This window comes from Anolis carolinensis, chromosome 2 (assembly GCF_035594765.1).
Source record: "Anolis carolinensis isolate JA03-04 chromosome 2, rAnoCar3.1.pri, whole genome shotgun sequence".
Classification (NCBI taxonomy): Eukaryota; Metazoa; Chordata; class Lepidosauria; order Squamata; family Dactyloidae; genus Anolis; species Anolis carolinensis.
The window spans coordinates 66,874,553-66,899,875 of NC_085842.1; the positions used below are offsets into that span (position 1 = coordinate 66,874,553).

The 25,323-nt window shown below is 41.4% G+C and overlaps 1 protein-coding gene across 44 annotated transcripts in view; it reads right to left on the reverse strand.

Annotated features, from left to right (window-relative positions):
* The window catches only part of slmap (sarcolemma associated protein), a 106,502-nt gene extending 84,262 nt beyond the window's left edge, over positions 1-22,240 (reverse strand). For 24 of the 44 annotated variants that reach the window (XM_062969866.1, XM_062969867.1, XM_008105279.3 and 21 more), the window contains exons 1-2: positions 22,086-22,239; positions 20,669-21,879 (exon numbers count right to left, since the gene is read on the reverse strand). In XM_062969866.1, the coding sequence (XP_062825936.1) occupies positions 20,669-20,866 (198 nt within the window). In that variant the 5' untranslated portion in view covers positions 20,867-21,879; positions 22,086-22,239. Of the gene's footprint in view, positions 1-20,668; positions 21,880-22,085 lie in introns of all 44 variants that reach the window. The other 20 variants (XM_016991630.2, XM_062969849.1, XM_003217716.4 and 17 more) reach the window with 1 other exon arrangement.
* Between the last annotated feature and the right edge of the window lie 3,083 nt (positions 22,241-25,323).

Consider the following 25,323-nt stretch of genomic DNA (forward strand, 5'->3'; position numbering starts at 1 on the left):
TAAAATATTGTACACAGACATTTGCCTTGTCCCCAGTGGAATATGTTCACTGCGCCTGACTATTAGCTATTGCTTGAGTAAGTTTTAATGTATTTCAGTAGAATCTCACTTATCCAACGTTCTGGATTATCCAACGCATTTTTGTAGTCAATGTTTTCAATATATCGTGATATTTTGGTGCTACATTCGTAAACACAGTAATTACTACATAGCATTACTGCGTATTGAACTATTTTTTCTGTCAAATTTGTTGTATAACATGATGTTTTGGTGCTTAATTTGTAAAATCATAACCTAATTTGATGTTTAATAGGCTTTTCCTTAATGCCTCCTTATTATCCAACATATTCGCTTATCCAACATTCTGCCGGCCCGTTTATGTTGGATAAGTGAGACTCTACTGTATATGTTTTATGATTTTATGTTTATATATTTTAAATGTATTTATGTGATTGTATTGTATTATGTATTGCTGGGCTTGGTACCCATATGAGCCGCCCCGAGTCCCTTTGAGGAGATGGGGCAGGATATAAGAATAAAGCTGTTGTTGTTGTTACGAGGGTTGAATGAAAAGTAATGCCTACACCTTTGTAACTCCTCAGCAGATGGCAGTACTGGTATGTGGCAAGTACTGGCTTGTTCAGTAGACTCTCCTCTACAGTTCCATTTGGCAGGAAGCCTTAGCATTGAACAGTTGTGTTGTTAAAGTGCCAAGTATGGAACCCTGTGCAGACAGTCGGTCAATGCGACTTAAGCAACGTGCAGTCATTGAATTCTTGACAGCCGAAGGTGTAACCCCAAAGGAGATTCATCAGAGAATGCAAGCTGTTTATAGTGACTGTGTTGATGTGAGTACTGTGTGTCATTGAGCAAGTAAGTTTAAAGATGTTGAGGTGGGAACATCTGACTTGTTGGACGTCCTATGACAGCAACCACCGGGTTTCACAAGCAAAAGGTTGACAGATTGATTCAGGACGATCGCCATATCACTCAGAGAGAAATTTTAAGCATAATCGGCATTTCACAAGAACGTGTAGGTCACATTATTGCTTTGCTTGGCTATCGGAAGATCTGTGCACGATGGGTACTGTGAGATGCTGGTTGTGGAAACAGAGTGTCGACTTCTTGTGTGACGGCTTCAGAAAACTTGTTCATCATTGGCAGAAATGTATCCAATTATGTGGAAAAGTGAATAGTGGTAGTTAAAGAGCACATTCTAAGGATTATTTCTGTGTTTGATTTATTAAAATATTCCTATCCAAACCCAAGTAACGAAGGTGGAGGCATTACTTTTCATTCAACCCTCGTATTATTATTCTGATAGAGAGCTAAGTTATCATCCCTTTGCTCCTTAATATTGTAATCAATGGTGACCCTCCCCCCTAATAAAATATACTTTATAATCATGGAATGTATAGTTTTGCCAAGGACACCAGGCTGGAATGATATAATAATAAGAGTTAAATCTTGGAAATTTGCCAATTTGCCAAGGGGACCAACAACCACAAGGAACACTTCCCATGTTAAATCTGTGTACATTTGACCAAGGTTTTATATTCTATATTTTACATTTAATATATTTATAGCAGAAAGTCACAAGGGAAATCATGTCACAAAAGGTATTTTGACCTTTGCCAAACTTAAGCCACGCCCGAGCTAAGAATTAATGACTGTTAATTGTTTCCTACTCCAATCAATGGCTCTCAGATAAAGGAACTGCAAGGACTTTGTGTAAGGCTTGGCTGAGGAATCCTGAGGAGTGAGGTTGAGTGGGCCTTAAGAAGCATTGCTACCCTGTTTCCCCTAAAATAAGACATTCCCAGAAAATAAGACCTAGTAGAGGTTTTGCTGAATTGCTAAATATAAGGCCTCCCCCAAAAGTAAGACCTAGCAAAGTTTTTGTTTGGAAGCATGCCCATCGAACAGAACACCAGAGCATGCAGGATCAATAAATGTATGTACCATATGCATGGAAATAATGGTAGTAATAAGAAATTCTTGATAGGATTCACAGTTTGTCTGGTTATGCTGGTTTGTGATGACAACTACAGTACAGTATATAATAAATGTTCATTATTTTTGTTCAACAATATATGTAAATTCTTCTTCATGGAAGAATAAAACATCCCCTGAAAATAGGACCTAGAGCATCTTTGGGAGCAAAAATTAATATAAGACACTGTCTTATTTTCGGAGAAACACAGTAATAACAAGGCAGCAGGAGACGATGGGATCCCAGCCGAGTTGTTTAAAATCTTGGAAGGTGATGCTGTCAAGGCGATGCATGCCATATGCCAGCAAATATGGAAAACACAAGATTGGCCATCAGATTGGAAAAAATCAATTTATATCCCCATACCAAAAAAGGGAAACACTAAAGAATGCTCAAACTTCCGTACAGTTGCACTTATTTCCCATGCCAGTAAGGTAATGCTCAAGATCCTGCAAGGCAGACTCCAGCAATACATGGAGCGAGAATTGCCAGATGTACAAGCTGGGTTCAGAAAAGGCAGAGGAACAAGAGACCAAATTGCCAATATCCACTGGATAATGGAGAAAGCCAGGGAGTTTCAGAAAAACATCTACTTGTGCTTTATTGACTATTCTAAAGCCTTCGATTGTGTAGATCATAATAAACTATGGCATGTTCTTGGTGGTATGGGGATACCAAGTCACCTTGTCTGTCTCCTGAGAAATCTGTATAAAGACCAAGCAGCCACAGTAAGAACAGATCACGGAACAACAGACTGGTTCAAGATTGGGAAAGGAGTACGGCAGGGCTGCATACTTTCACCCTACCTATTCAACGCAGAACACATCATGCGACAGGCGGGGCTTGACGATTCCAAGGCCGGAGTTAAAATTGCTGGACGAAACATTAACAACCTTAGGTATGCAGATGATACCACTCTGATGGCTGAAAGTGAGGAAGAGATGAGGAGCCTTATCACCAAGGTGAAAGAAAGTGCAAAAGCTGGGTTGCAGTTAAACATCAAGAAAACCAAGATCATGACAACTACACCAATTGATAACTGGCAAATAGGAGAAAACGTGGAGGCAGTGACAGACTTTATATTTTTGAGCGCGAAGATCACTGCAGATGCAGACTGCAGCCAGGAAATCAGGAGAGAGAGGAGAGAGAGCAATGGCCAACCTTGACAAAATAGTGAAGAACAGAGACATCACACTGGCAATGAAGGTCCGCATAGTCAAAGCAATGGTATTCCCCATAGTAACCTATGGATGTGAGAGCTGGACCATAAGGAAGGCTGAGCGAAGGAAGATAGATGCTTTTGAACTCTGGTGCTGGAGGAAAATCCTGAGAGTGCCTTGGACCGCAAGAAGATCCAACCAGTCCATCCTCCAGGAAATAATGCCCGGCTGCTCACTGGAGGGAAGGATATTACAGGCAAAGCTGAAGTATTTTGGCCACATCATGAGGAGACAGGAAAGCTTGGAAAAGATCACGATGCTGGGGAAAATGGAAGGAAAAAGGAAGAGAGGCCGAACAAGGGCAAGGTGGATGGACGGTATCCTTGAAGTGACTGGCTTGACTTTGAAGGAACTGGGGGCAGTGACAGTCGACAGGGAGCTCTGGCGTGAAATGGTCCATGGGGTCATGAAGAGTTGGAGACAACTAAACGACTGAGCAGCAGCAGCTATCAGTCTCTAAAACTCTTTCCTCAAGAAGTAAAACTAAAATTATTGCTCATTTCTTTTCACGCACAAGTATAGACTTTTCTATTCAGGCAGGCCTGCTTACACAATTGTTGCACTGGTGCAGGTGTGTTTTTAACAATGCATATTTTAACATGGTTTAATTTTTTATTATTTAATTATGTTTTAACTTTTGCAGTTCATTGATTTTTAACAATATCTTTTTAATTGTAAATCATTATGTGACCCAAACTAGGGCAAATATGGAATAGAAAGTGTTGTTATAGTGGAAATAAGATTAAGTAAAAAAATTCCCTACAATCAGGATTACCAATGGTCTAGTTATTTTAATAGCTGTTTAGTAGAGTTGTGACCCAAACCTGAAAATAACCCCACAGCAATATCGCAAGACAGAATTAGCTTAGAATATTGCAACCTTGCTACCCACATGACAGGGACATTCTGTACATTTGGTGAAGTTTAAAATATGCCTAGTACCTTGCCCCATAAGCACCCTTAATTTTAAAGGAAGTTATTTTTAAAAAGGGATTTGTGACATGGTAAATGATTTTTTTCCTCTTTCCCTCTACAATGGAAGAATTTCATATTTTTGATCACTGAATAAACACCATTCATCCCCAGCTCTGGTTTTCTAGAAAAACTGTATGGAATTTTACTGAGATATTCTACTATTTTAGTAAAGCTTATTTCCAGAAATAGACATACAGGATTAAAGATTGTTTATTTTTTCTTGACATAATTCTGTAGATGTAGAGCAATTCTTCAATTTAAATCTACTAATGAAAAGCTTTTTATTTTAATAACAGTTGCCTGAATTAAGCAAATCTGAGCTAAAGGCAGTTACACCGAAAACTGAAAACACATTATAAATGATGATATTCACAGAAAAGTAGGGACACAAGATATGAAATACCCATCATTTTTGGTCAAACTAGCATAGAGACATAGGAATTATTGACAAAAGCCAAAAGCGTATCACTAAATCATGCTTTTCAGATTTCCATTCACCAGGTTTGACACACTACAAATATCCTTCCAAAGCACTAGACCTCACACTAGCACAAAGTAAGTAAGGATTAGCCAAGGCTGAAAAGGGACTGCAACTACCAATTGTTTAGGAACCAATTAGCATCAAGAAATCAATTAGTTCCCAAGCAAATTGAATGCTTCCTATACATCTTGTTTAAAGGCTACACAAAGCATCTCTAAACATCACACTGTGTTTTGTTAATTGTTGTACAGATGTGTACATACGGGTACATGTGTGTTTTTAATAACATACGTTTTTAACCTGGCTTTAATTTTTGGATTGATTTTTTAAACTTTTGAATATTGCCCTAGCATCTTGTCTCTAAATCTCTATTTTATCCAGGACCTCATCTACACTGACCACTTTGGCAGCAGCTGAACACCGCAAGGGGTATTCTAAAGTAACACAGGGCAAGGCCACCTTAACATAGCCTTACCCTGTGTTCCCTGACCTAGATTCCACTGTAAAAAACATGTATCTCTAAGGAGAACAAGTGTTAAATTTAGAACTTTGTAAGTATTTTGCAATGTTTTTTATAGTTGATGTTCAATGGATAGGTAGTTACTTATATTGGTTTCTTTGATATATATTTCACAGTTTAATTGGCATGTATCTCTAAAGAGAACAAGTGTTAAGTTTGGAACCATGTTAGTATTGGCAATGGATGATGTTCTATGGATATATTTTCTTACTTATATTAGTGTACATAACTATTTTCAGACCACCAGAGGAAGGCCTGATGCGGGGTCGAAACCGGTCGTGGCGGACTTATTCTTCTCGGCATTAGAATACACAAGGCCGACTGCATTTCAATGTATATTGGACAATCCATTTGACGTTTGTTATTACTGTGAATTAAACAGTATAACTAATTTGCCAGACATATTGTTTACTGAACTGGTTTATTTTCAATTGTGTATAGAGTAGGTTATTTGTGTTGAGTTGACTCAGGAACCCATTTAGATTGGGCTTACAATAAAACACATATATAAAATTGTACAATACATTGTGAATCAATTAAAAAGTTATTAAATTACATCAGACATTCATAAAAACACTTATAAAATACAGATGGGCATGTTCGAGTCTAAAAGACTGGGTCTGTCAATTGAGTTCCAGCGTGCATAATAATAATTAGTGCTGCTAATTGTTATTCGAAAGCCTGGCCCCATAACCAAGTTTTAACTTTCCTATGGAAAGATAGGAGGGAGGGAGCTTGCCTGACTTCACTGGGGAGGGCGTTCCACAGGCAGGGAGCCACTACTGAAAAGGCCCTGTCTCTCATCCCCGCCAGCTGCACCTGTGAGTCTGACAGGACCGCGAGCAGGGCCTCACCTGACGATCTTAAGCTTCGAGGTGGGTCATAGCAGGGGACACGTTCAGACAGATAAGCTGGGCTGGAACTGTTTAGAGCTTTATAGGCTAAAGCCAGCACCTTGAATTGTGCTCGGTAGCTAATCGGCAGCCAGAGGAGTGATACGCTCCCTGTACGCCGCTCCAGTTATTAACCTGGCAGCCTCCCGTTGGACTAATTGAAGCTTCCGAACAGTCTTCAAAGGCAGCCCCAAGTAGAGTGCATTGCAGTAGTCTAAACAGGATGTAACAAGAGCATGGACCACCATGGCCAAGTCCAGCTTCCCAAGGTACAGTCGCAGCTGGCGCACAAGTTTTAACTGTGCGAAGGCTCCCCTAGCCACCGCTGAGACCTGGGGTTCCAAGCTCAACGATGAGTCTAGGTTCACCCCCAGACTGCAAACCTGCGCCTTCAGGGGGAGTGTGACCCCATCCAGCACAGGCTGTAACCCTATACCCTGTTCGGCCTTCCGACTGACTAGGAGGACCTCTGTCTTGTCTGGATTCAATTTCAATTTGTTGGCCCTCGTCCAGTCCAACACAGCAGCCAAGCACCAGTTCAGGACCTGAACAGCCTCCTTAGTGACATGTGGGAAGGAGTGACAGAGCTGGACATCATCTGCGTACAGACCCCGAAACTCCTGATGATCTCTCCCAGCAGCTTCATGTAGATGTTAAACAACATGGGGGACAATACAGAGCCCTGCGGGACCCCACAAGTCAACGGTTGTGGGGCCGAGCAGGCATCCCCCAAGGACACCATCTGGGACCGACCCTCCAGGAATTAGTGGAGCCACTGCAAAGCAGTACCTCCAAGTCCCATCCCTGCGAGGCGTCCCAGAAGGATACCATGGTCGACGGTATCGAAGGCCGCTGACACACTCCCCCTGTCCAGTTCCCGGCAAAGCTCATCGACTAAGGCAACCAAGGCTGTCTCGGTACCATGCCCCGGCCTAAAGCCAGATTATGCCGGATCCAGAAAATCAGTGTCAACCAAGAATCCCCGGAGCAGTAAAAAACAACCACATGTTCCAAGACCTTGCCCAAATAGGGGAGATTGGAAATAGGCTGAAAGTTTCCGAATTGAGTGGGATCCAGTGATGGCTTTTTCAACAGCGGCTTGATCACAGTCATTTTTAGGCTCGTTGGAAACTTGCCCTCCCGAAGGGAGGCATTCACCACCACCTTCACCCACTAGGCCAAACCCTCTCTGGCTTCTCTCGCCAGCCAAGATGGGCAGGGGTCCAGGATGCATGTGGTCGGTCTCGCCTCTTCAAGGATCTTGTCCCATCTCCACAGCAGTCCCTGTGGAAACACTTTTAGGTCCCATGTGACATCTCAAATGCCAGATCAGCCTTGAAATAAGAGTCTATGTGTCCTTGGATAGCTGACTAGATAAGGCCTATCATGATCCAGAATGAGGAAGTTGTCTATAGTACTTGTTGACATCTGACTCAATTGGCTAATAAGAGAGGCTCTTATTAGGTATGCATTAATAGTGCTAATCATCCAAATACTCCATTGGGTAGTCAATAACAAGCTCCCAGTTTATCAACAGAATTGGCCAAAGTCCTAATGAGGGGAAATTCCATACCAAAAATACTGTCACTGCTGGTAATCACAAGAATCAGTAAAGTTAGACATCTGCAATCAGAGTTTGCACATGATGCATTAGACTATGTAAAGCTTTGCACACTGTTAAAAAACTTCAATTTTCTTTTCAATTTCACAAATAATTCTCATTGTACAGAACACACCGAGCCTAGTTCTCGTGTACCCTCACCGGTATAGCAAAATCCTCCCCTTTCCAACAATTAAACCTGTAAAATGATGTCCATGTTAGGTTCTCGGTGATGGCATGGCCATTGATCTGTTGTGTCACCTCTGTATTCCATCCAGCAGGAAGCAGAATCTAGCTTCTACTTATATTCATTTATTTTCCTGATCACTTTCCCACTTGCTCCATTCCTCATATGCATTTGTTATGTTGCTCTTAATACAATTAAGCCTTTTGGGAAGGAGAATGCAAGATAAATTCTACAATCAATCTGTGGGGCTGCCCTACAATTCACAACAGACTCCAACAAAGCTGGACGCTACATTACCCTATTCTGTTCTTCTCTTCTGGCAATGAGATGAAAGGAAGAAGCTGCTGCAGCTTTGGTTGTGTGGGTTGTGGCAGCAATCAACATTCTCACAACAAGAATATAATGAGGAGGGAGGGTAAACAAAGCTGGAATAGAAGGACCTGCTCCACGCTTGGAATTACTTCTAATTTCCTTCAACACTCTTAATTTCAATAGATGTTAGTGATTTACATTTCTTGGTTCACCTGCCCTTTTTTCTCACTGCATATTACTTAAGCAACCACTAGTATTCAGGTGCTAAAAACAAATATGTAGACCATTTATTTCCCTCAAACAGAAAACTCTACTTAGAAGAGTTAATATAAGTTTTACAAACATATATCGTTGTACAATTTTCTTATCCTCCTGCTTCTCCCTCCCCATTATCAAACAGCAGATTTTTCTATTTGCATTACCTCAAACAAGTGTGATGTGGTTTAAGAATTGGACTACAACTTTGGAGATCAGAGTTCAAACGCTACTTGCCACACTCTCTCAGTCTCAAAGAAAGGCAATAGTGGCAAAGCCACTGTAAAAACAAAAAACTACATACCATTTTCACACAGGAATACAGTAGAGTCTCACTTATCCAACATAAACGGGCTGGCACAATGCTGGATAAGCGAAAATGTTGGATAATAAGGAGGGATTAAGTAAAAGCCTATTAAAGATCAAATTATGTTATGATTTTACAAATTAAGCAACAAAACATCATGTTTTATAACAAATCGACAAAAGAAACTGTTCAATACACAGTAATGTTATGTATTAATTACTGAATTTACTAATTTAGCACCCAAACTTCGCAATGTATTGAAAAAATTTACTCCAAAAACATTGACTACTAAAAGGCAGACTGCGTTGGATAATACAGAATGTTGGATAATTGAAGACTGGATAAGCAAGACTCTACTTTATATACATAGCTCTGGAGGGGCATATATAAATGGTTCCGATAACATAATATTAACTTAAAATGTAAAGGATACTACTTGTATATTCTGAAATATCCAGAATAAATATATAACTAGGACACATCATTTCCAAATAAAGTCACTAGATATGGCATAGATATTCATTTGTGAAAGAAACAGATTTATCTTCCCCGAACAAGGCTTTCCCATGTCCAAAACTAGAGTTTTGGGTGTCTTCAGTAATGATGCAGATATAGTGTAAAGCACGGGTCCCCAAACTAAGGCAAGCAGGCTGGATGCAGCCCTCCTAGGTCACTTACCCGACCCCACCCCAAACTTGACTTAGGGTCTCCTTAAGTCTGAAACAACTTGAAAGCACACGACAACAACAATCCTGATTAAGTTGACTATCCCATCAGCCAAAAGCAGGCCACACTTCCCATTGAAATACTGCTTTATTTGTTTTCTATTCAAGGCAAGAAAAAACAGGTGAATGCTTGATCTACACTGCCATATAATACAATTTGGAACCACATATATGGTCAGTGTAGACCCATATAATGCGGTTTAACTGCACTGAACCATGTTATATGGCAGTGGAAATCCAGCCAATGTTTTGTATTGACAACTTCTTTATTCATACTTTATGCAGTTTGAAAATAGAGATATCACAATTTTTTCCATTTTGTTTATACAGTACAGCATGATCAAGAAATTTAAGATACTACAAATTACATCAAAAATAGAAATAATATGGCAAATGCACTCACATTTACCAAAACAGATAAGCCTATTTATGATAATGGAGTTAAATGATAAAATAGGACAAAGAACAAATATAGCATAACCACTGAAATAATAAGCTATAAATCAGGAAGTCAGTTCTTGATTCAAATTTTACCTCAGTCATTATGTCACTCAATGATTTTAAGCAGGCTCTAGTCTCTCTACAATCAAAATGTTTAACCTTAATTTCGTTTTGAGAATCCCATCCCAATCATAGTACTCTGAACATCTGTTAACATTAAAACTGTCTCATCAAACAAGTTATCTGTTAGTGAATATTAGAAATAAATCAGAAACCAATAAACGTTAAATGGAAGTTAATATTTAAAGCAGATGTTAATTTACCAATTAATTAAAAAACCACTAATTAACAAATACACCCTATATTTTTATGTATAACTCTACAATATTTTGTCAAAAAAATCAACCTGTCAACTTATCCATGGGTTATCAGGAAGTATCCCCCTCTCTGAATACAACAGCAAAAGGCAGAAGTTTACTCCATCCAAGGAGAACTGAAGAAAAGCACCAATCCCCTCTACTCTCCCCACCATGGATCCATGGCCGAGCAGAAAAACAGCGACAGAGACGGGGTGGCTGTCCTCCTGATCCAGAATTGTTTTTCCCCCTCTCCATAGAATGACCCTTGATTTATCCACAGCTCGTATCAAAATCCAAAATTTTGCCCAAAATATGACCTTGATTTATACATGAGGTTAAATTGTACATGAGTATATATCGTAGTATGTGATAAATGCTATTAACCATCCTAGCATTGTTACAAATTTACTTTTTTAAAAATCAGAGACACATTGCCTTCAACTAATGGTTCTTTAAGTTAAAAAATATATTGTAAGAAAACTAAAAGCTTTATTTCAAGATTAGCAACTCAAGAAAAACTAGCAAAATAGTTGGAAAGGAGGAATAAGACCCCTTGGAGTCTGCCTAAGGGGATAAAGCATTACTATTTACAGTCTGATTACCACAATCATCTATGGATACTGCAAAACATGGATAATAGTGAACCCTATATTTCAAATACACTTGAACCAGAAGCATACCATAGAATCATGCTGGAGGGCCTAGAGAAGTAAGGAAACACTTTCAGGAGATGGGATTTTTTTTTTGGGGGGGGGGGGGGGGAGAGATGGTTAAGTGGAACCATGGATACTGAATCCGTGAATAATGTACTCGGTCACGTCATCCCTGCAGTTACATTACTACATGACTACTTCAGGATGCTAAGCCCACCCTAACACACATTCAAACAGTTTAAAGGGTTACAGTTATAGGCATGATTTATTCTGAAACGAAAAGACTCATTTAATATATGCCTCAGCCATTTTTCACTGAAATATTTCATTCTGCAAATATAAGTAAAGCAAATTAATGTTTTAGTTTTTCAATTATCTGAAGGAAACAAATATTCCCCACTATCCTATTGTTATTTGAAAAGCCATGACAAGACACAACATCTCTCTATAATCTATATCCGTAATAAAAGTGAAAACCCGTATGTGTGTATATGGAACGGGTGTCCACTCACACAGACAGCCTCCGGCCTCCACAAACAGGCTCCCGTTCTCAGTGCGGAGGAGCCACCAAGTCACTCTTTTCCACTGACATTGCAGTTACAGCAAATGCCATGAACATGCAGCCCAAACACTACGGCCCACCACCCAAGGAATGCTTTCGTTTGGGGACCATTTCCTCCTAGATTTTGCCTTTTCCTCCACCACAGGCAGGCATCCCAGGGTTCTCCACTGGTGTGGAATTTGCATGACCCCGCCCACTGCCCTTCCCTTTCCAATCTGTCTGCACAAAAAACACAGCAGAGGAGGTTTTGGGGGATTGACTCCACATGGTGGAAGTTGTAGTTCACCCTGCATCAAGTCAGAGCCCTGTGACACCTACTGGGGAATGTAGAGGAGTTGTAGTTCACCTACACCCAGAACGCTATGAACCCAAACAATGATGGGTCTGAGCCAAACTTGCCATGCATCTCTGATATGCCCAAATGTGAATACTGGTGAGTTTGGACGGGAATTGGCCTGGACATTTGGGAGTAGTCGGTACTGGGATTTATAGTTTACCTGCAATGAATGAACACTTCAAACCCCACCGATGATGGACCAGGACCAAACTTGGCACACAGAGCCCCCATAACCAATACAACATACTGGACAAGTTTGGTGGAAAGGGAGTTATAGTTCACCTGCATCCAGAGAAACAGTGACCCCCACCGACAATGGACCAGGACCAAAATTCACACAGAGAAATCTCATGACCAACTGAACATACTGCAGGGGTTTGTGGGAATGGGCCTTGAATATGGGAGTTGTAGTTCACTTGCATCCAAAGAGCACTGAACTCAGCCAATGACATATCTGGACCACACTTGGCACACAGATTGAACATTGCCTGCTGTGGATACTGACAGATGTTTCGGGACAATTGCCCCAGGAATCTGGGAGTTGTAGTAGTTCACCCCCATCTAGAGAGCACTGCAGCCAGGCGATGACCAGCCAGATCTGGACCACGCTTGGTACACAGATCCAAAATGGCCAACTTTGAATACTGGCAGGTTTGGGAGAATTGACCCACGATTCTGGGTATTGTAGTTCACCCACTCCAAACTGAGAATACATAACATTCAAAGACAAAAAATGCCTTTTTCAAATAACCTGAGCACTGCCGGGTCCCCAAGCTAGTAAAGAATAATTTTAAGCTGGTTTTATTTCTTCTGGGCCCATCAGTATTTTGCGTACATTTTTTACCTTGTGTCCTGTCTGACCAGTTAATAATTACCGTTCCAAAAATGCTACCCTCACACATTCTATTGAACTTGAGGAATAATTTTGTGATACCTCTCACATTCTGTGCTCTCTGCAATGAGTCAGAGTAATTAACCTGCAGGTACTTGTACAATTCTGGTATCTATCAAGATGGGGGGCAATTACACAAGCTTACCACCCTGCAATTAGGTCCCCATATTATACAGTCTTCAAGGCACGTGATCTGCATTGGCAGTTGGGATGGATAGAGGGCGTTTCATCTGCTCCTGGGCCTAGGCATAGTTGAGTTAGAGCTACTGCTTCTCTCTCTCCAAGACCAGGGCATTGGCAGTTGGCATGGATGGAGGGCATTTCATCTGCTTTTTCGCCTAGGCATGATGGAATTGTGCCATTTCCTGTCTTTGTTCTTTTCTGTAATAGATTAGGGTACCAGTCTTGTCTTGTTGATTTGTGGCTTTTTAAACTGTTCATATGGTTGGTACTGTAGCTTGAAAAATGTTTACTGTAATTATAGCATCCTTGTCTTGTGGATCTGAAAAGATGTGCTTGTATCAGAGGTCGAAGTAGGGGTGAATTTTTAAAGACTCAGAATTAGCCATATTTTTACTGCTTTTAGGCATACTTTACATATGAAGCCCAAGAATTTAAAAAGAACAGTTATAGATCTTATACAGAAGCATATGCTGTTGATGTAAAACAGCTCTAGAACAGGAGACTTGGAAGACTCATGCATTTAGTCAGAATGACAGTTCTTCCACATTCACATATTTTAGGGGGGGGAAATCTACACATAAAACATTAAAATGACATTTATCACACTGTTCTCCATTTTGCTTTGTAAGACAATGGAAGAGGTTTCATTACCACATTAAATTGTTGCAGTGTCTCTTCATTTTTTCCAATTTATGGCAATCTTATCACAAACCTATCACAGGGAATTATTAGCAAGATTGGTTCACAAGGGGGTTTGTCACTGCCTTTCTCTGAGGCTGAAGGAGTATGACTTACCCAATCTGACCCAGTGCATTTGAATCCTCGTCTACCAGAGTACTAATCCAACACTCAAAACACAACATGCTGGTGTTTAAAACATTATTAACCCAATTTATAGACACGATAAGCACAGCTCCTGGATGCCATATGTTTCACACTATGTACTTCTAAATATTAGATTTAGAGCTCCTCTCTTGGCCCCAAACAAAGGGGGAAGCACCCAGAAACTCAATTTAAGAAGAGAAAATTCCAGCTATCAATCATATAACATGGAGGTCAGGGACTGTAATCTACCCTATCATTTTTTTCCAAAAGAAGTGTTCCAGCTTCATGAGGGCCCATGTGGACAGTTTATCATATCTTCGTTCCAGTTCCCAGTCAGCATCATATTACATTCCAATGACTCCTTCAACAATTCGTATGGCTATCTCCTCACCCTGGTTTTAGGAAAAATTCTTCCTTCTGCCTTTGTCTCCATCGATTATCATTACATCTGAACTTTTCAAGTTTTGAGTTTTATGGTACAACAGACTGTGTACCTGTGAATATTGAGCTTACTGAAATCAGTTTTCTTAAAGTCCAGAGCACATATCCAACCACATTTTGCTTGTTTTAATCTCGTAAGGTACTACAAGATTCCTTTCTTATATCCTGATAATACAAACACAGCTATGTCTTTTAAATTCAAAAACATAGCCGTGTTTGTGCATATCAGCATGTAACAGGATACTATGGCACTTTTCAGATTAAGCAAAAGAAGTTTTTAATGTAAGTCCAGGAGCCTTACAGAAAAATCCTGCCAATGAAAAGGTCAGCAGTTCGAGCCCAGGTCAAGGTGAGCACCCGACATTAGCCCCGGCTCACCTGCCCACCCTAGCAGGTTGAAAGCAGAAATGTGAGTAGATAAATAGGTACTTTTAGTGGGGAGGTAATAAAGGCGCCCTTAAGGACCTCAATCGGAGGAAAGCTCCTTGGCATGGAAGATGGAGCAACAGCACCCCCTGTGGTGGGAGTCAAGTGCAGCCTTCAAGACGTCAGAATTAAGATGGGAAAAACTGCTTTTACCTCTGTTTGTGTTGTCTGTCCTTGTTAACTGTATAATCAGCATTGAATGTTTGCCGTATATGTGTTCTGTGATCCACCCTGAGTCCCCTTTGGGGTGAGAAAGGTGGAATAGAAATACTTTAAATAAACATGTCCCCCAGTACACTATATACTCACATCTGGTGCTGAATTCCAATTTCAGAGTCAGACCTTTCTCCCTAATTTGTGATATCTTGTAAGTACTGACAAAATTCAACATCTACAAAGCACTTCAATGCCACTTCCACTTCAATGCTGTCACCAAGCCTTCCATTAGTTCAAAATTTTCTTTCGGCCAAACTTGAAGGGATCTCATTTTGAAAGTATGCCACAACATTTACAAGGCTATGAATATCTGCAGTGAGGAAAAAAATACATAAAAGCTCATCGCTATAGATTTAGGCACATTGGTTCATCCCTCCTGCACTCAACCACAGTCTAGGATAGCATGATGCCAGGTATTCACAGAATCTTGGAGCAAGTATCCCAACACCCAACTCGCTTCTTTTCCATGTTTGTGTTTCCCGAATTCCCTCTATGGAACTTTTGATGGGTTTTTTCCCCTTTGGATGAGTTCAGATTCAAGAAAAATTCTTCCATACACCTCCATTCCCGATTCTATCTTTGAACTGTAGTGCAAGACTCTGCAGACCTTAGGCAGCCATTAGTCTCCCTACCATTACCTGTACCAGTTGGATCCAGATGGGACTGAAAACTACAGGTGATTAGCCGCACTTTTTGGCCCAAAAGCTGAGCAATACCAGGACACAAAGAATATCTCAGTAACAATGACCAGCCAGAAGGTTAAATGGTTCCTCCTCTGAAGCAAGACAAATATACCAACTCTATTTTATCTTTGAATCTATTTATCCTGAACAGAAGCATTTATACATGCAATACTGTGTTCCAAATCCCACTTGTCTCTCTTAATTCACAAGCCATTAATGTGTTTTCAACTGCCATCATAATTCAAAATCTTGACCTTTCTCCATACATAAAAAGCATTAAACTCTAGTGACTGATTGTGATGAGTCATGGGCCATGTAGTCCCATTCATGGCACTGTAGTCCCAGATGAAGAGGAGAACTTGGGTTTTTCACCGTCTCAGTCAGAATTGGAACCTTCCCAGCCAGATTTGGGAACCTTGCACCTGCAAGAGATTTGTCTTCCAGAAGTCTGTCAAACAAGCCCTGAGCCTAAATCTCCTGTGTTTTCTCGCCACGAGTTTTGTAAACAACAGAGAGGAGTTCAAGCGGCCTCTCGCAGGAGTGCTAGGATAGCTGCTAAGAATTTAGCTGATTAAGCCTGTTTTCCATGAGAAACTTTAAGGAGTCATGCATCTGGACTCAGAGATTAGCTTTCGTTTCTGGTTCCCCAGTGAACTGTTCTTTGGTGGGAAAACTAGACCCTATTTAGGTGTTTTACCCACAAAGGGATCTTGCGGAGTCAATTCGTCAGCTACTGGAGTAAGTTGTGTGTGGACAGCGCGCTCCGTTTCCAAGCCTCGTTCCTGTTTCAAGCCTTGTTCCTGATTCCAAGCCTTCGCTCCTATTTCCAAGCCTTCGTTCCCGTTTCCAGCCTTGTTTACCTCCACGGACCTTGCCTTGTTTCCAGGACTCAGCCTTGCTTTGTTTTCCGGATTTTGCCAAGTAATTCCACGGATCTTGTTCTCGCTCCTCGTTCCTTGTTGCCTTGTATCAAGCCTTGTTTCAAGTTATTTCCTAGCCTTGCTCAAGTTCATGGACTAAAGGACCTTGTCATCTCCCCTCACTTTGCCTGGCAAAGTGAGTGTTTCGGTTATTGGATTACAACTTTGGACCTTAATATTTCATATTGGACATTGTTTTCTTGGACTAATTTTGACCTTTCCTGAAAGGTCTACTTCTGGACTATTTCATACACTTGCTTTTATTAACTTTATATATTTCCTTAATAAAGATATTAGATAGATTCTGGCCTCTGTGTATGGTTATTGGTGCTCTGCAGCCTGGGTCGTGACACTGATGTAGAGTATTTCATCTGTATTTTCATTATTCAGTTTAAAGGCCAGAAATTATTTTTGAAATACCTTGAAATATTATTCAATCACTATTCAGATTAATACTATAGTTTTTTTAATGACTAATATTTTTTTCTAACCAAACTCAGAGAGCAGTGAGATGTCTAATTGAGTTGTAGAATTCAATTTTAAGGGTTAATGTGGTTCTAATTCTGAAGAATTGAAGTGATGTGATTATTATTGGATCAGAGTCAAGAATTACAGTATTAGCTCTGCAGCACTGGCTACATTTGGTTTCACTGCAGGAAAATCCTGATCAGTAGGCAATAAGATCTCTCACCTATTAACTGCTGGAATCGCTTCTCTTCCTGATTCTAAAATAAGATGCTGTAATGATGTTTATTTTAAATAAATTAATATCTCATTTTTCAAAATAATTTTCCAATAAAACAATTTTCCACCTCTCATTTTTAATTCACACACTATCTCTAAATCAAAAAATTAAATGTCTGAAACAAAAAAATGCATCGTAGCAATAAATACTATCAAAAACACATCAAATAATTGTATGGACTTCAATTCAGCTATTTCACTATTATTTCACTTGGAATAATACTGACAAAATAGAATTTTATTAACTTTGTGCCCTGATCTACGTGGAGTGTTTTTTTTTTGGGGGGGGGGGGAGGAGGGGGTTAAAGAAAAAAAACAATTAGTTATGAAATTCCCCTCTGCTTGTTATGAATTTTCTAACTTTTCGTGTGTTATATTTTCTTTAATGATGAACACTCATATATCTTCAGCTTTTGAATATTTTGTAGTTACTGAGATTCGTTGTCTATTATCAATGGATTTACCCCTCACAAGCTCTAACATAAGACTGACATACATTGGAGCACCATCCTGATGATAATCTACTTAAGTGTTCAAGATAGGTTAGAAAGAGTGTAATGTTTTCTAGCTGACAAATGATGTTAAAGGATCATTACAATAATGATCATGAACACGTGCCTAAGGCCATATGCATATCCACAGGTATACAATCAGTTAGACTTGTTCACACCTCCTTCACTCTTGATGGGCTCAGTAGTATCTCTATAGAAATTCAAAGCAGTCACACAGAGACAGGTATCATGACTGTTTTCTCTTGATATTACCTTACATATTACATTACCTTACAAGAACCAAAAAGTAGAGCCAAAGCATCAACAGATTCCCAAACAGTAGAACAAAATCTGTTCTGAAAAGTTTTAAAAGGTGTCTAGTTGTATTTTTATAGTATGCTTACTTCTATGTGCCTGTTCCAACTTCCAATTAGGACCTTATCACACTAGACTTTAAAAAGTAGGTAAAGAGTGTGCATCCCATTTGAAATCTTGTAGCTGTCTCCTGCAGAATTCTGGGGTTTGTAGTTTAGGGAGGGGTTTTAAACTGCTCAGTCAGCAAGGTCCTGGGCCTCACTAAACTAAAAGCCCCAGAATTCTGCAGGATAATGCAACAATTGTTGCTGTATCAAACATGTGTATTCTATATGTAAGGTCACCAAGATCTATGCCATCATGGTGGCTTGCCAGAAGAGCAGACAACTGGCTTGGTCTCTGTTATCTTCAGTGAGATTATCATGAACAGCCAAAGGATGGTGCAGCAATTCCCAATACGGAATAGATTAGGTGACAGAAGGGGACCAATAGGGCTCCATGTGGTCTGTAGAAACACCACTAATATTGGTCTGGCTCCTGAGTCTGAGCAACTTGTTGTCCAGACATTCAACAGCTCTTGTCCCCTCTTACCTGCCTGCCTGTCTTCCCAGCTCAATCAACAGCTTGTGTCAAATCCATCCACTCTATTTTAACACAGAGCAACACCCTGGCAAGCACTCATATGGTTCTTTTCTCTTCAAAACCTCCAAGAGCTACTGGCTCTTAGAATGGAGGAGCAGAAGAGCTATTGTATACATGGGCATTAGAGTTTTGCACTATGTTGGACAAAGTCAGTGCCATGAGACTGCACATGTAGATCTACCTCAGCTAATCACTACAAGTTGTAACAGGAGTTTGTACACGCCAAGAGGAGAACAACCCATCAGCATGACTGTGGGGTGAAAGGTAGCAGCTCAGAAAGGTAAAACAGAAGATATGTGACCTCCAGAGTATTTAGTTCCAAGGCACTAGTAGCTATCTTAAGCTTGTATCCTTGTTAAGTAATAATAAAATTTCACCAATAGCTCCATCGTTCTATGGTTTAACTAAATACCATCATATATAACAAGACAAATTAGAATCCATTTGAAAACTATTAATTTTAGACTCAAATTTTTGCCTCTGTTTTCAGTTTCCTGCCATATAGTTGGCCTGTCATTTTGGTAAATATTAACAGGTATCTTATAAGATAATGATAATTATTAACTATAATTCATGGACTAATTCTGGCCATAGGACACACAGCATAACATGTACTAATCAGAACCATAACTGACTGTTTTAGTTTATTTCAGCCCATTCTTTTAAGATGTAAGGTACATCTTTCAGGAAGCAATAAATGACTTCTGTAAACAAATATAGATTTTTATTGTGAGAAAGGAAATCAAACTCTTCATTTTGAAATGGCTTCTGTTCTTTCCATATATAAAAGATATTTATGTTAAATTTCATATGAAATTCATGTTAGACCTTATGAAACTCACCTTTCAGCTTGTCCTGTCATGTTTTGTTATTGCACAATATAGATTAAGACACAGAACAAACATTCTTACAATGTCCATGTCACACAGTGCCAATTAAGCGGTCAGGTGGCAATTTTGCTAATATAATAATCATTAGTCTTCTCCAGAACCAGAAATGTTTACACAAAATAAACAGAGTAAACACAGGACCTTATAAATAACATGTATGGTAGTTAGTGGACTACATAGATGAATACTTCAATTCTAAGAAAGCTATTTAGATAGTTAAAGCAAAATTGGTTTAAGTGTCCCAATTTAGTACCTGAGGGACAGACGGCAATACTGCAAAGTCTGTAACATTTAAACTGCAGCTGTTCTTACTGGAAAGGCCTAGCCTGAGCTAAGATAACAAATAATATATATGCACCAATCCTACCTCACTTACAAAGAACTGTGCATGTTTAAAAAAAAACGCTAAAATCCTTCATAGCACCGGATATAATTACAGTCATTCAGAAAATACTGTTGTGGCTCTAAATTAGATTAGTCGTAGTTAGGTCCCAATGAAATTAATAGGATGAGAGAGAGGGCCTTCTCAGTAGTGGCTCCCCAGCTCTAGAATATCCTCCCTATAGAAATTAGAGTAGCCCCCGCTCTTCAAGCCTTTCGAGTGAAATTAAAAACATGGCTCTTCAGACAGGCCTTTGACCCTGCGTAATCTATGGTCAGCTCGATGACCCACCGATTGTGCCACTCTGCACAAGCAAGTAGCCTGCTTTATTCACAGGTTCTACTACGTTTTAGGAAATTTTATATTTCTTACAATTTTAGTGGAATTTTATGTGCATTGTTGCATTGTTGTTTATATGCGGCACTTGGGAGTGCTTCTGTGAGCCACCTCAAGTCCCCTTGGGGACATGGTGGCAGGGTACAAATAAAGATTTATTATTATTATTATTAAATGCGAAAAGCTAGATACAACGTATGTCAAACATATAAGCAAGTAACCTAACATAGATCCAAACCCAATGTTCATAGTTCAGTATTGTACTAAGGAAAGCTAAAACAGCTAGGACACCTTTATCCATATTTATTTAGTAAATGCCATAAAATTAAACTTCAATCCTGAGTTTTAGCCTATGAAGCTCAAGCTCAAGCAAAAAAAAAAAAAAGGCAAGGCCAACCACTAATTAAAATAAGGCAATGCAAAGTTTGTTTTACTTCTCTTGGGGAACGTATGGTGCCTTACCTTTCCTGTCTTCTGATCAAACCAGACAAGCGCATGGTTCCTAGACAGGACCTTGCAGTCAAAGGTGGCATTATTCTGAGCTGGCCGACATCGAGCCACTGAGCGCCCAATTTTGACAGGCTCATCCAGGTAGACATGGCGTTCTTGAAACGGGTGAGAGTTCGGGCGGCAAGTGAAGATAGCCAAGGCTGAAGGCATCGAGGAGAGATATGTGGTGCTACACCAACCAGGAAAGAAGAGAAACTCTTCTTGATCCAAGCCACCCTCCACAGTTGATGAGCAAAAGCCTCACAACGCTTCACATTAAAGCAGGGCAAACATTATCTGCCAGTGAGATCTAACAACGCATACTTTCAGTGTGTGAACTAGTGTAGGCAACAATCCAGCAAAAAAGCCCCATTGTCTTCTCCTGCAGCAAGTCTGCAAAGTTCCACTTTTAATCCATGTCTGTCAATAACATGAGCAAGCATCTGACAACTCAGAAGAGAGGAACAGAGCTTGTTAAATTAAGGTGGGGATGGCTATAACTCCAAGTGAAGAATGACTCACGCGAAAATTCCTGTTTGGGATGTAATCCATAAACAGGGCCCAAGAGTTTTCCCTCGATAAAAGAGGCAGACTGCAAGACTCAGGGAGTGGGGAAACGGGGGAGGGAAGGACCACAGGACTGCAAAACAACCCTCCGCGAGGAAAAGCAGTTCAGCCCAGTCCAGGGGTGAGTCCACGGCTCGTCCTCGTCGCGCATCAAGGCAGACTCAGGAATGTCCGGGCGCCGGGCGAGCGAGAAAGGGTGGCCTCCGCCTCGGCAGGGCGCGCAGGCCCAGGCAGGAAGGCTCAAAGGGCTGCCCGTCCACTCCTGGGAGGCAGGGAAACGCGATTCCCCACCAAGGAGGCTCCATGCACCTGGGGAGGCATCCCAGGCGTTGACTGAGGCGGCCTTCCGGAGCGGGGAGGGGGATTTGACAGCAGGCGGAGGGGAAGCGAGGCCACGGCACTGTGGGTGGCTGCTGCTGCTGCTGCTTCTCCTTCTTCTCCTCAGCGAGCCCGGAGGAGGAGGCCCTGCCGGCCTGCAGGTGCCTGCTGCTGCTTCTTCCTTCTCCCTCGCCGCCGAAGAGGGAGACTTCGCTGAGGACCAGGCCTTCCCAGCAGAGCCTCCCTCCTTCCCTCTCCCTCCCTCAGGCGTCCGTCGACGAGGAAAACTTTCCCCCGACCTGTGGGAAAAGAAGAGAAGGCAAGCGTCAAAACAAACGCCGGGGAAGCGCCGGCCTCCAACCGCCGCCTTCCCACTTCAGGAGGGAGCGAGGGAGGGAGGGAAGGCCGCCCTTCGCGGAAGGACAGCCAAGCGGGAAGCTCCCCTCCTCCTCCTCCTTCTTCTTCTTCTTCTCCCCTCCCTCCCCTCCCTGCCAACCGCTCTTACCTTCCCAGCTGCAGTCAGAGCCGCCATAGTGACTGGAAACCTACCCGGTGTGGCAGCACTGCCAGGGAGGGAGGGGGGAGGAGGAGGGAGCGGAGCAGGGGGCGGAGCCGCCTCGCGCTCGGCCCGGACCCAAAGCAAGGCTGAGGGACGCCCAGGTTCTCTCTGCGCAGGCGCACAGCCGCAGCGCGCCCCGGGCAACGCATGCGCGGAGGGGAGACGCGAAGCCTGTGGCTTCCGGCTGGGCGGCGTTGCGTGCCCTCAACTAACCGGGCCGCTTCCGGATCTCTTCAGAGATTGCTGTATGTACCCTGGTTGGAGTTCAGTCGAGTCCTTTCCCAGGGCGAGCGGGGGAAAAAAAAGATAGGCAAGCAAGCAAAATAATGCTCTCGCTATCCTCAGGGGAACTAAAAAGTTAATTCCGGTGGACAGTATTCAAAGACCAGGACTGCCCTACAGCCTGGATCCATGACGTCTGAATCCATGACAGCGAGATCCCGTCTGATCTAGAAAGCCAAGCAGGGACAGCCCTGGCTAGTCTTGGATGGGAGGCTGCCGACTAATACCAGGCTTTGTTTCAGAGACAGGAGCTGGCAAAACTACCATTTAGAGTTCTTCCACACAGCTGAATACTGTCCCACATTTTCTGCTTTGAACTGAGATATATGGCAGTGTGGAATTGATATTCTAGGTTAAATGGCTGTGTGGAAGGACCCAGATAACCCAGGGTCCTTCCACACAGCCATATAACCTAGAATATCAAGGCAGATAATCCACAATATCTGCTTTGAACTAGGTTATCTGAGTCTAAAGGTAAAGCTTTTCCCCTGACATTATAACTAGTCATGTCCGACACTGGGGGTTGGTGCTCATCTCCATTTCTAAGTCGGAGAGCTGGCGTCCATAGACGACTCCAAGGTCATGTGGCCAGCATGACTGCATGGAGCGCCATTACCTTCCCACCAGAGCGATGCCTATTGATCTACTCACATTTGCATGTTTTTGAACTTCTAGGTTGGCAGAAGCTGGGGCTAACAGCAGGAGCTCACCCCCACTCCCCGGATTCAAACTGTCGGCCTTTCGGTCTACACTGCCATATAATCCAGTTCAAAGCAGATAATGTTGGATTGGGTACAGCTGTATGGAAGGGGCCACAGTTCAAAGCAGATACTGTGGGATTTTCTGCCTTGATTTTCTAGGTTGTATGTCGCTATAGAAGGGCCCTAAGTGTCCCTTGCCTGTGAAAGAAATGTGTTCCTTTAGTTGTCTGGCAGCTATGGCATAAATGTTGGATTCAAATACAATGCTGGCACCATCTAAAGTGGGCCATGAAAATTGATGGGCCTTTTTAGTCATGTTGTTGTTAAGTCAACTTCAGCAGACCTCACAACCTCTGAAGGTGCCTGCCATAGATCTGGGTGAAGTATCAGGAGATAAGGCTTCTGGAACATGGCCATACAGCCCAGAAAACCCTCAACAATTCAACTTCAACTTATGGTGACCCCCATCAATTAATCAGAATCATTGAGCTGAAAGAGACACCAAGGGCCATCCAGTCCAATCCCATTCTGCCATGCAGAAAAAACACAATCAAAGCACCCCAGACAGTTGGCCATCCAGCCTCTGCCTAAAAACCTTCAGAGGAGGAGACAGCACTCAGGCAGCTGCCAAACAGCTCTTACCATCAGGAAGCTCTTCCTAATGTTTAAGAGGAATCACTTTTCCTGTGGCTTGAATTCATTGCTCTTTGTTTCCAGACCAGCAAAAACAGGCCTGCCCTCTCCTCAGTGTGACATCTTTTCAGACACTTAAACATGACTATCATGTCTTCTCCTAATCTTCTCTTCTCCAAGCTAGACATACCCAGCTCCCTCAGTTGTTCCTCATAGGGATTGGTTTCCAAGCCTTTGACCCTTTTGCTCACACTCCTCTGGACACGTTCCATCTTGTTAATATGCTTATTGAATTGCGGTGCCCAGAACTGGACACAGTATTATTCCAGGTGAGGTCTGACCAAAGCATAATAGCATGGGACTATGATTCCTCTTGATGTACATGCTATACTGTTATTGAGCCAGCTTAGAATCACCTTGGTTTTTTTTTTTCTTTGAGAAATCTCCAACACCCTCTCAACAACAGCTTTGCAGGCTCAGGGCTATGGCTTCGTTGATTCAGTCCATCAACCTGCAACGCAGTTCTTCTCTTTTCATACTGTCCTCTACCAAGCATTGTCACCTTTTCTAGTGTATCATGTCTTCTCGTAGTAAGGCCAAAATATAACAGTTTAGTCATCTTGACTTCATAGAGTTTAGGCCTGATTTATTCTAGGATTCATTCATTTGTCTTTCGGAAGTCCATGGTATCCAACACATTTCAAATTATTTCATTTTCTTCCTATCAGCTTTCTTTGCTTCCAGCTTTCACAACCATGCATGGAAATTGAAAACATGATGGCATGGGCAATTCTAATTTTATTATTTAATTATATTTCCTTACACTTCAGGATCTTATTTAGTCCCTTCATAGCTTCCCTACATGGTTTGGGACCAGGTTACCTACAGGAGCACCTTCTGCCACACAATCTGCCTCTCAGGACACAGGTCCTCTGGGGGGCGGCTACTCCAACCAGCCAGAACCCGATTGACCACTGTCACCCAGAGGACTTTTTAACTGGCTGTCCCAAGACTCTGGGATGACCTGCCAGAAGACTCAAAATATCTAAAAGAACTGTCCAAATTTAAACCAGAATTAAAAGCATGTCTCTTCTGTCAGACCTACCCAGTCAACTTTGAATCATGAGTTTTCAATTTGCATTCTATTACTGCTATATATATCTTTTTACCCTGTGTTTGATGTATGTTTTTATAGTGGTGTGTTTTTCTTGTCTTTTATGTTCATATGTTTTGACTGTTAGGAGAGGCAGGTAACATAAAATGTTGTAGTAGTAGTAGTAGTAGTAGTAGTAGTAGTAGTAATAGTCTTCTTCTGATTTCTTGACTGCAGTCTCTATTCTGATTGATGACTGAGCCAAGTTATGGAAAATCTTGACCTGTCTCAATGTCTTAATTACTGACTTTAATGTTATTTAAATTATCTATGGTGATTTTGTTTTGTTTTCGTTATCGTAAGACCTCTTTATTTCAATACATCTTATTAGTATTAGATTTACTTTAGAGCTGCCTAAGGCTAAATCCATTTAAATTATTTGAAGCTTAAATCTGAGTAGACTGTTTACTCAGAA